Below are 12,445 nucleotides of genomic sequence, written 5' to 3'. Positions count from 1 at the left end.
TATCTCTTTAAGAAGAATTTTGGCAACAAAGGCAGCTGTGGCTCGGGGGCTGGGAAAGGCCTCCACCCACCGAGTGAGCTGATCAACTATAACAAGGCAAAATTTATAATGTCCTGCTTTTGGCATAGTAATATAATCAATTTGTAAGTGCTCAAAAGGTGTATATGCTAGAGGACGCCCTCCATAAGCTTTGGCCTTAAAAGCATACTGATTATAAGACTGACATGTGGAGCAGCCCGAGCAGATTCGAGATGCTGTATTAGTCACACCTGGTGCTATCCAGGTTCTCTTAATAGAGTCTACAATGCCTTGTGTACCAAAATGGCCTTTTCTGTGAACAGAGAGGCATACCTGGTGGTAGAATTTCCGGGGAAGAAATGGCTTACCTTCCGGAGACACCCAGATGCCATTGATCTGTTTCGCCTCAAATTTCTTTTTCCACTTTTCTACTTCAGAATCGTCATAGGTTAGGTTGGAAGGAATATCCTCAGAAGGTGAAAGGTTAAATACATGTTCAGGAGCTTCTAATGCAGCTAGCTTGGCTGCAGAATCGGCTCGTGCATTTCCCTTTGAAACAGGATCACTATTCCCTGTGTGGGCAGGGCAATGTACAACGGCTAGGGAAGAAGGCAGTTTTAGGGCATCTAAGAGGTCCTTGATAAGGTCCCCATTGGCAATAGCCTTGCCCGAGGATGTTAGAAAGCCTCGTTGACGCCAAATCATACCAATAAAGTGGCATATGCCAAAGCCATATTTCGAGTCAGTAAAAATGGTGGCACTCTTATCTTTAGCTATATTACAGGCCTGTGTAAGAGCCACAAGTTCAGCAGCCTGTGCACTAAAATGGGAAGGCAGAGAAGCTGCCCAGAGGGTGTCATAATCAGAAACTACAGCAGCTCCAGTAAAACGGGTTCCCTCTCTCATAAATGAGGAACCATCTGTATAGAGGACAAGATCAGGATTTTCTAAAGGTGTATCAAAAAGATTGTCACGGGGTTTTTCAGCCATATCAACTAAAGAAGCACAGTCATGCAACGGTTCCCCCGAGAATGGTAAGTTAGGGAGTAGTGTTGCTGGATTAAGAACTGTGCAGCGTTTTAAAGTGATATTCTCATTACCTAACAGGGTTATTTCATACTTAGCCAGCCTTTGATCTGAAAAGGCTTGTGTCCTGTGACGTAGTAAGAGAGCCTCCACTTCGTGAGGGCATTGCACAGTTAGAGGGTTACCTAGGACCAAATCAGAGGCTTTTTCTACCAAAAGCGCTGTGGCCGCCACTGCTCTAAGGCAAGGTGGCGCTCCAGCCGCTACAGGGTCCAGCTGAATTGAATAGTAGGCTATAGGACGTTGGTTAGGCCCCAGTGACTGAGTCAGGACTCCAGAAGCCACCCCCCTTTGTTCATGCACAAAGAGAGTGAAAGGCTTACTATAATCTGGCAGTCCTAGGGCAGGTGCTGATAACAAGGCCCGTTTTAATTCTTTTATGGCTGAGAGATGCTGGGGATCCAACTGTAAACTGTCTGGAACAGAACTTTTTGTAAGAGCTATGAGAGGTTTAGTAATTTCACCAAAAGAGGGTATCCATTGTCTACAGTACCCAGCTGCTCCCAGAATGGCTCTCAACTGCCTCTTAGTAGTGGGGGCAGAGAGTTGTTGAATGGCCTGGACTCTCTTAGAAGAGACAGAGCGAGTTCCAGCAGCCAAAATAAATCCTAAATATTCTACCTGGGGCAAACACCATTGTACCTTTGTCTTGGAAACCTTGTGTCCTCTCTTGCGCAGCTCCAGCAGTAAGTGACGGCTATCTTCCTGACAAATTTCAGCATTAGGAGAGGCCAAAAGTAAGTCATCAACATATTGTACTAGTATGGAGCCCTTAAAGGTAATAGAGGCCAGATCCTGCTGTAAAATTTGGGAAAATAATGTGGGACTGTCTACAAATCCCTGTGGGAGTCTAGTCCAGGTCCACTGTCTATTTTTCCAGGTAAAAGCAAATAAATATTGGAAGTCCTCATGTACTGGTATGGAGAAAAAGGCAGAGCAAAGGTCTACCACTGTGAAACATGTAGATTCATAGGGAATCGAGGAAATTATCGTAGCCGGGTTTGGAACTATGGAATGTCTAGGAATAACATAATTATTAATCGCTCTAAGATCTTGCACAAAATGATAAACAGGTTTACCATCTGGCCCAGGCTTGGGTTTTTTAACTGGCAAAATGGGAGTATTGCATGGAGAGTGATGACATGGAATAATAATACCCTGGCTTTTCAAAGCCTCAATTATAGGGGTGATCCCTTCTATTGCTTCCCTAGACAATGGATACTGTGGAATGGAGGGGGGTGGTCCCCCCTTAACTTTAAAGGTAACAGGCATGGCAGACTTAAGGAGCCCCACCTCATTAGGGGATGAGGCCCATAAAGACTCAGGAATGTCAGAGGGGATTTTGGATACCTCCCCTGCTGTTCCTTGAGCTTCTGTAAGTAAAATTGGTAATAAATGAACAGTATCCTCTGGCAATTGTAAGGAGACAGCCCCATCTGGAGCACAAGATATGGTTGCTCTAAGCTTGCAAAGGAGATCACGACCTAATAAATTTACAGGGGCATCAGGCATGAGTAAAAATGAATGTTCCACTGTTAAGGGCCCCATAGATACCATGCGAGGATTCAATTTTGCCACTCTCTGGCTCTTTCCTGAGACTCCTACTACATTTAAAAATCCTACAGGTCTACACCCAGCATCTGGTTTGCTTACTAATACTGATTTAGAGGCTCCTGTGTCTAGCAGACAATCATAATAAGTCTCCCCCACTTTTAGGGTGACATGTGGTTCTTTACTCTGGGGAGGTGAATGGACTGGTACAAGGGCATTCAAAAAATCTGGATCTGGGAATATATGGCTTTCATTATCTATGTTCCATTCCTCCCCAAGACCCCGTCAATCCTGTGCCCTCCTCTGAGAGGGACCTTGGTCACCATTATTCTGGTACTGCCTTTCTGTATTCCTCCAAAAAGATCTATTCCTATTTTGATTTCGCCTGTAATTAGAATTAGAATTTCTTCTCCAAGTCCTACATTCTCTCAATTCATGCCCCTCCTTACGACAGTAACAACACACCTTAGTGTCCTTGTTCCGGTGTCCACATGGCTGACTAGGAATCGCTGGTGCCAGAATGCTCTGTTTAGGGTGATCTGGATCTTCCTCACGTGAGTCAAAGACATAATTTGCAAGTTCCTTAATTCTATCTACTGAGAGATTTCTCCAGTCTGGACATTGTTTCAGAAAGTATCTGCGTATTTCTGGCAGTGAATTATAAACAAATGTGTTGAGAATGATACAGGAATCTCTTAAATCTACTGGATCCAATCTGGTGTACTGTCTAGCGGCCTCACAAAGTCTATCATAAAATCTGTTTGGTCTTTCATTAGCCTCCTGAGGTAGGCTTAAAAATTTCTGCCAGTTTTCCGGTTTTCTAGAGCAAGATTCCATTCCCTTCAGAAGTGTTTCTCTAGCATCTTTTAATCTTTGGAAATCCCTATCATCATTATAATTCCACTCTGGATCCTTTAGAGGCCATTCCACATCGGCCTTACCTTTCGCAACAAGGGCATTTCCTGCTGAGATAATATCTGTAATCTCAGTTGGGGACAGTAAAGTTTCCAAAAGGCAAGTAACATCAGCCCAACTGGGTTGATATGCATTAAATATAGTCCTTAACTGTGAAATTACAGTGTTTGGATTTTTCTCAAAACTAGGGATGATTGATTTCCATGCGCTCAAGTCACTTGGTCTAAAGGGGCTATATTTTCTGACTTGAATTGGCACTCCCTTCTTACTATGTTCTATAGCTTCCTGCAGAGGGAGTAGTTTCTGCTGATCTGATTCTGAACTTGGATCATCTCTAGTAGAAACAGCCATTTTGAGGTCTCTCTCCATATGTGAGAGTTTCCCCCACATCATAACAATGATAATAACAAAAACAATGATAATAACAAAAACAAAAAAAAAACAACAAAAAAAAATAAAATCCTTAGTCGTATGAACTATGGATGTGGTATTAAAAGGTATTTCAATTGCAGGCATAAAATTTCTACTTATATTAAACGTATTTTCCCAAAGATTCTCACGTATACTATTATACAAAAAACTTTTTGCTGCCTGAATGAGGAAAAAACCAATAATGTTATGAAGGACCATTGAGTAAACTATTCCTCTAAGTCGGGATGTTATGCTGTCCCAATACATTCCGATGAGAAAAATCAAAGGGATGGTAGAATATTCGAGCATCTTGCCCTTTAAACTGGGCTGGCTTTTCTGTTTAAAGCGAGACTTTTAGAGGCTTAAAGTCTTTAAGGGAGATTAGACAAAGGGAAAGTCCGCGGGGGGGGGGGGTATTTGGAAAATCCACCGAATTAGCCGGCTTATGGCCAAACTAGGGAGGGTGGGAGGGTCCTTAAGGTCCCTTCGGGGTCGCCAAACTGTGAGATTTAAAATTGGATATTAGATCATAAATCTCCCCTACTTAACCCTTCCCTTAATTCATCTCCCAGACTAGTAAATGGAAGAAGCTTCTGGTTTTCTAGATAGAGCCTTTATTGTATATAAGGTGTTGTTGATTAGAAGGATAGGAAAACAGAAATACAGTACAAATCGTCTTAAATCTAGGCTTAGTCTATATTCCTTATAAAAACTCACCAAACCGATTTAGGCCACCTTTGGAGTGAGTCAGACCGTCTGTGCCGCGCCGCCCGGAGTCCCGCCAAGCCGGCAAAAAAGGCTACTCCCCTTCTCTCCACCCCGGAAGTCAAAAAACCCGGCAGGCAGTCTGACATGCGCAGCAGGCGGACTGTTCATCTCCTCCCCAAAAGGGTGGTCCTTGAAAAACTGGCGTCTTTCAGTTATCCTAGCCGACTGTTAAAAACTTTCATATTTTACCACAATAGTTTTGAATAAAGGGACAGCTAGGTGGTGCAGTGGACAGAGCATCCAGACTTTGAATCAGGGAGACCTGAGTTCAAATGTGACCTTAGACACTTACTAGCTATCTGACCCTGGGCAAGTCACTTATCCTCTGTCTCCATTTCTTTATCTATAAAATGGGGATAATAATAGCAACTACCTCCCAGGATTGTTGTGAGAATGAAAGGATATAATAATTTTAAAGTGCTTCCCATGGTCCCTGATAGTGGTAGGTGCTATATAAATGTTAACTATTATTATTCTTTTTTATTGCAAAGCACTTAGAAAAGTACCTGGCCCATAGTAGGCACTATATAAATGTTAACTATAATTATTATTAATTTTAAAGCACTTAGAGCAGTGCTTGGCACATAATAAATACTATATAAATGTCAGCTATTATTATTATTATTATTATTAATGGCCAAGTGCTGAACACAATGACTGGTGTTGTGCTATGTAAACAAGTGCTACATAAATATTAGCTATTATGATTATTATTATGGACAATTATTACATCACACACATTTGATTTTACATAAAGAATTCTGAAAGAAATCTGCATTCCAAAAGACCATCTGTGTTAACTTTACTGTACAGTACCGTGGTCTTTCTCTCTACTCCTGCCCCTTGGCTCAGCCTTCCCTCCCCCCAAAAAAACCCCAAGCAAACCTTCCAAATAAAAGCAAAATAACAGATGCCTGGAGAGACTTCCACTGCCCCCAAAGGGCCACTGATCGCACCCCAAAAGTAGTAATTAAACTTTGAGGGAAGTCTCTGTCTAGGAGAGTACCCCAGGATCTGCCCTTGGTCCTATGCTGTTCGACATTTTTATCAGTGACTTAGAGGAACAGATGATATGCTTGTTAGATTGCAGATGACGCATACCTTGGAGGGATAGCTAGCAGGCTGACAGGGTCTGGTTCCAAAAAGATCTCAACAGGTTAAAAAGACTGAATTGGAGAAAATGAAATCTAGTAGGGATGAATGTAAAGTTCTGTACTTGTATATAAAAAAAATCAGTCAACAGTCTTTAAATGCCAGGAACTAGCTAGCTGCAGAGGCTAAAGTATAAAGAATTTAAAAATCCCTACTTAGAATGACCTGACATTCTAGTGGGGAAGATGAACACATATTACATTTGTTTTATACAAACATAAGTAAAACATAAAAATAATGTTAACAGATGCAAATGTACAAAGTACATTTGATACAAAGATACAAAGTAGTTAAATATAGTGTAGTTTGGGAGAGGAGGCTAACAATTCAAGAAGAGGATGTTGATTGAGCTGCATCTTAAAGGTAGAAAGATGCTCTATGAAGTAGAATTAAGGGGCTGGGAGAGTATGTTCCAGGCATGGCAGAGAGCCAGTACAAAGGCATAGCGAAGAGAGATGGGAGAGCTTTGTGCAAGGAACAGAAAAAACACCAGTTTGGCTGGGTCAGAAAGTTCCAGAGAGGGAGAAATGTTCAGCAAGACTGGAAGGATAGGCTGGAACCAACTTGTGTAGGCCTTTAAAAGTCAAATGGAAGTGTTTATATTTTGCCCTAGAGGCAATGGGAAGCCACTGGAGTTAGTTCAGTAGGGGACTTGTGTGATCAGAACTGCACTTAAGGAAAGTTAATTTGGCAGCAGAATGTAGGATGGATTGCATGGGGGTGAGGGGGAGAAACTTGAGACTGGGACCAATGGAGGCTGATGCAATTAGTGAGAAGTGACAAGGACCTGAACCAAAGTAGTAGCTTTGTAAGTACAGATAAGAAGAAAGAAGTGAGATAGCGAGGAAATAGAAATGATGACATTTGACAACTTATTTGATATGTGGGGTGGGGAAGAGTGAGGCGCTCAGGACAATGGCGAGTTTATGAATCTCAAATACATAAAACAGAAGAGGAGTGGTTAGTATTAAGCTGTTAGAGCTTAAAACCAAGCTAAGATTTCTGGGACCCTCTGTATAACCTCAGAGGTCCTTTGTAGCTCTGAGGTTGTAATTCTCTATTGTGTGAGGCAGCATTTGTCATGAAGTCTTGTGAAACGAACTGCCATTTTTTCAAATATTCCTGCTGACTAGTAGTTATCAAGTGAAATAAATGCAAATGCTCCTTTTCTTTCCCATAGGTGAAGGTTTGCAGTGGATTTCTGAAGCATTTCATCTCTGCGACCCATTAAGAAGCCAAACTGATATAATCATGTTGAAATCATGGCTCACTGAAACGTGGGTGAATCTGGCAATGGTGGATTACCCATATAGTTCAGACTTTTTAATGCCTTTGCCTGCTTGGCCTATTAAGGTAACAGAAATATATTCTTGAATCATTTTTTTTTTTGTGAGGCAATTGGGGTTAAGTGACTTGCCCAGGGTCACACAGCTAGTAAGTGTCAAGCGTTTGAGGCCAGATTTGAACTCAGGTCCTCCTGAAACCAGGGTCGGTACTATATCCGCTGTGCCACCTAGCTGCCCCTTGAACCATTCTTAATGATACTTCTGTGTTTAATATGCATCTCACTGTCACCATTAGCTTGGAAGACATTTTGTTTAAGAAGAGCCTTTAAGGTGGTGCTTTATAAAATTTGTTGTTGTTGTTGTTTGTCCTTTGTTCTCAGAGAGGACCTTGTCATCAGAGAGGTGATGTCATGATTTGCAAGGAATCAGATTTAAGTGAGGAAGGGCTGCGTAAAGTCACCAGCCCCACTCTCTCCTCTGGAGCCATCTGGGTCCAGTGACAAGATATACATCAGGATTAACTGGAGATGGCCCCAGATGTAGTGGGAGACCTTGGCCTTTTAAGCTAAGGCCTTTTACAGATCTCAGTTTGCCTGAGGGAATTCTTGATGAGGATGTTAAAAAGAAACAGGCAGGTTTTTGCAAATGATATTCCCACAGTACAGTACATATTTATATTCAGACAGCTGACTCAAAGGTTTCAGAGAGGACAAGATGTCACTGTGGTTCTCTTTGTTGACTTTCTAAAAGCATTAAATTGTCTCAAAACTCTGTATAGATGAATTACTTAATGATGTTCTCTCAGTTGCCTTTATTTTGTAATAAGGTCTGAGATCTTTTTTTCATGCGTTTGCCTTATCATTCATATACTTTGAGAATCAATCTATGAACACCCCCAGAATTGTGGAACCTCCAACCCAGATCTCTTCTGTGTATACATTGTCTAGTCCTGCTGTTTTTCTCCAACTTTTAAAAAAATATTATTTCTACTTCCCATATAACATTCAGAGCAAGGGAAATGATAACCATGCTGCACTCAGTCCTGGTCTAATCACATCTGGAGTGTTCTGTTCAATTCTTTCAGCCCATCTCAGAATACAGGCGGTTTTGAACATGTCTAGAAGAAACTTACCTGGATGAGGGAAGTGGAGGCCTTGGAATGCAAGGGTTGATTGGTGGAACTGGGAATGTGTAATGTGGAAGAGAGAAGACTTTGGGGAAAAGGGAAGGCTTAGAAGGTGGGGTGGAGAATATGATTGCAATTGTCAAAAATTGGAAGGATTTCAGGGAAGAGGGATTAAACTTTTTTCTGCATATTTACTGAGGGGGAAAATTGGAGCAATAGATGCAAATTAGAGCTGTTCCAAAGTATCATGGGTTCCCTCAAGGGTTAATGGTTTTCCTTCCTCATCACAACTGTCAAGCAAAGCTGCATAACCAACTTTTTGATAGTGATGTAGAAGGGATTCTTACTCAGGTAACTTTTGGACTACATGGACTTTGGAGTTACTCACTTCTAATGCCGAGAGACCGATTCGGACAACTATTCAACTTGTCGTAGAGTCAATGTTTCTTAAATCTGAACAGTAGAATCACCAGTGTGTCTTAATTGTTTTTTCTTGTGGGAGATCTGACATCAAACTAAGAAAAGGGAAATATCCAAACTAGCTAGGTTTTTTTTTTTTTATCATAGAGTATTTTTCTGTACAAAATAATTCAGTGAACAGGCCACTAGAAATGAGTGAGGCCAGTCTTAGTAGCCATTGCATTACAACACACTGTAGTGGGATGGGCATTTAAAATTCTTTCTCTTAGTTTTCCCATCTACAAAATGAGAGTAATACTTGAACCTCTCTGTCCTCATGGAAATGATACAATGATACCAATTGTAAAAGTGTGTGCAGTGCTTAGGAGCTGCTATAATGCACACCCAGTGTACTGTTATTCTTTTTTTGTTTTGTTTTGTTTGTTTTTGCAGGACAATGAGGATTAAGTGACTTGACCAGGGTCACACAGCTAGTTAAGTGTCAAGTGTCTGAGGCTGGATTTGAACTCAGGTCCTCTTGAATCCAAGGCCAGTGCTTTATCCACTGCGCCACCTAGCTATCTGCTGTCATTCTTTTATCAAGTACAGACTTAGCAGACTTTGTTTTATAGAGTTAGTTGGTCCCATTTCAACATGTCCTATGGCAAGAGACTATAGTCTACTGAATTTATTTTCCCAGATTTTACAATCTGTGTAATTAAGTATTCATTTAAAAAATGAAAACATTAGTGTATTAATTATAAATAAAAGGATAATCTGCTGCTCTCAGAAGCCTCTCACCACTGCCAATCTATATTCTCTAAATATTTTATTTTATTTTATTTATTTATTTTTGGTGAGGCAATTGGGGTTAAGTGACTTGCCCAGGGTCACACAGCTAGTGTTAAGTGTCTGAGGTCACATTTGAACTCAGGTCCTCCTGAATCCAGGGCTGGTGCTCTATACATTGCGCCACCTACCTGCCCCTATTTTATATATTTTTTTCCTCATCTAACAATAATCATCTTGTCGATGTTCTTTCTTAATTTTTTTCAAGGTCATAACATTTTGTTTCCTGCTTTTCATGTTTCTGCTTTTTTCTTCTTTTGATCAGATCTAGCTTTCATCATTCTCATTTCCGTTCATTTTTACTAGCTTTGTCCTAACTCTTCAAAGCTGAAGGAATTCTGGAGTGACTGAACTGCACTTTTCTTTGATGTAATTAAAAAACAACAACCAAGATATACTCTATTCCTATATTCATTTATGGAAATATTTGTTGCTTCTGTATATTTTCAATTTTGTTTCAGTATTGCTTTCCTGCTTTAAAAAAAAAATTCAAATACTGCTTCCCCCCACCTCCCCCCCCAACTTTCTAGTTTTGGATCACTTTCTCTCAACGATTCATTCCATTTCTCCATTCCTGACCTTCTTTCTGTTGTTCTCCTATTCCACTAAGCCCTGGAACACTAGCCAGTTCGTGACTATTCTTTCACTTGGATAGTTCCATTTATTCAGAACTCCTCCTCCCTCTGATCCACTTCCTCCTTTTTAAAGGATTGACAAACAGCTATCCTTTTCTGATTTGTGACTTGAACTAAGAAATTCAAGGTGGCATGTTACAGATGACATATTTAAGTATCTCTGAAGTACAGGGGAATTCAATGCTTAGAATTATCATTGGTTAGTATCCAAATTTCATTTTCCATCTCATTTCAAGTAATTTCCTTTTGTTTTTGTACATTTTTGTAAGTATAGACGGGTTCATTTTCCTTTTGTTTATTGTTAACAAAAGCTGCAGCATTCATGCAAAAATAATCATGGATTGGGCTGATGGATTAAAAATAAAATGAGAGGAGAAAATAGAAATACCCCTGTCATTTGATTGTTCTATCAACATAAATGCTTTCAATACTGGATCTCTTGTCAGGCTAAATAGCAGCTTAAGGGACACTGTACAGATTTTATTCCCCCTGCATTTTTTCTTAGGGAATAGCTCATGAAACCTTTTAGCTTAGTCTTCTGAGCATACAGATAGATACAGTGAAATAATAAGACACAAAATGGAAAATCCCTTCCGCTTGTCCTGGTGTTTTATAACATACGCGACCTCTCTGGGTGGTTTAAGCGGTTTAGGTGCATTCTATGAAAAGGGAGCTTTTAATGACAAAACTAATGTGATTATCTGAGTGAGAGTGAGGGGTATTGAGAACTGAGGGAAAGAAAATCTGTTAGAATAGCTGAATGTATCTGCTTAATCTTTTCTCTAATGTGGATGGACCATACTTTATGGGAATAAATTAGCCCTTTATTTTTTTTAAACTATCTTCTTTCCTTCTCTTATTTCCTAACCTCTTCCCCTGTCCTCCCCCCCTTTATCTTATTCAAACACTTATTCTCAGATATAGGACCACTGGAAGTTTTAAAAATAATTCTTATTCTTGCTTTCCACGGCATATATGGGAATAAGAATAGAAGCCCATATATTTGTGGGCAAAGAATATGCATTTATTAAATGCTTAATATATGCAAGGCCCTGTGCTAAGTATTGTACAGATATTATGTCTTTTGACATGGGTGTAAAGTTGATTAGGTTGTGTCCCAAGGTTAGAATTTTCCTTTCCTTTAACCCTTTTTGGTTCCTTGTATGATCAGGAGGTTAATAAAACAGGCTTTTGAACACTCTTCTTACCTTCATCTTTATAGTTATAGAAAGAGAACCCAGAAAGATCACCCCGGTAAAGTACTTTGCAGACCTTCAAGTGCTATAGAAATGCTAAGTGGTATTATAGTTATTTGTAAAGGGAAGGTAAAATCAACTTAAGGCCAGCCATTTCAGATGCTGATTCCTGAAGCTTTTAGCACTCTCTTTACTCCCTTGCACTGGTTGAAGAGTTCCCCCTTCCTCCACTGTTGTAGCCACAGGAATAGTCTTCCCTTTTTGAGTGTTTACCAGCAATGATATTGTGATACTTGGAATCTGTGTCCTCACTGGGTATGGGTATTCCCTCCACCAGAACAGATTGCCACAACTTTGTCATACTGTTTGATTCTTGCCCATAAAGGGTCTAACTCACACATTCTGGAGGCCATTCTCAGTTTCTTTTATATTTTTACGTTTGAGTTTAGTTATCAATTTCACTTTATCACCCTTTGAAGTATATTGGCTTGAAAATGTCTTCAATTAAAAGCATTGCTCCCAATATTCTTTTCAGTTATTGTTTTTTTTTTTAAAAATGGATGCTTTCAAAAACACACACATTCCAGCAAGTACACAACTCCTGTACCCTCATAAAATATATTCCTTAAAAACAGTTTTCTAAAACTGCTTTTAAAAATGGCTGTGATAGATAGTATGTGTTGCTTTCCACATTTCATTTACTGCTGATTAATGGAAGAGAAGGATGTGTATTTTAATTCAAAGTATTTGATATCCATATTGTCCATTATGTTTGATCTGAGTATTGTTGCCATTTAGTGTTGTCTTCATTTATATTACTGTGGTTGTGTTGTATATTCTTTTAGTCCTGCTTCCTTTACGCAGCATCACTTCATGTAATTCCTTTTTTTTTCCTTTGTGGGGCAATGAGGATTAAGTGACTTGCCCAGGGTCACACAGCTAGTAGGTGCCAAGTGTCTGAGGTTGGATTTGAACTCAGGTCCTCCTGAATCCAGGGCTGCTGCTTTATCCACTGTGCCACCTAGCTGCCCCCATTTCATATAATTCTTACCA

At 40.0% G+C, this 12,445-nt stretch overlaps 1 protein-coding gene across 1 annotated transcript in view; it reads left to right on the top strand.

The window, feature by feature from the left end:
- Positions 1-12,445, top strand: part of LOC122745527 (prolylcarboxypeptidase) — a 91,629-nt gene that overhangs the window by 61,557 nt on the left and 17,627 nt on the right. Inside the window, exon 6 of the mRNA XM_043990861.1 lies at positions 7,082-7,254. Within this exon, the coding sequence (XP_043846796.1) occupies positions 7,082-7,254 (173 nt within the window). The remainder of the gene's footprint in view (positions 1-7,081; positions 7,255-12,445) is intronic.

This window comes from Dromiciops gliroides, chromosome 3, assembly GCF_019393635.1.
Source record: "Dromiciops gliroides isolate mDroGli1 chromosome 3, mDroGli1.pri, whole genome shotgun sequence".
NCBI lineage: Eukaryota > Metazoa > Chordata > Mammalia > Microbiotheria > Microbiotheriidae > Dromiciops > Dromiciops gliroides.
The sequence above is the reverse complement of the archived record's forward strand: the minus strand, read 5'-3'. Positions and strand labels throughout refer to the sequence as shown.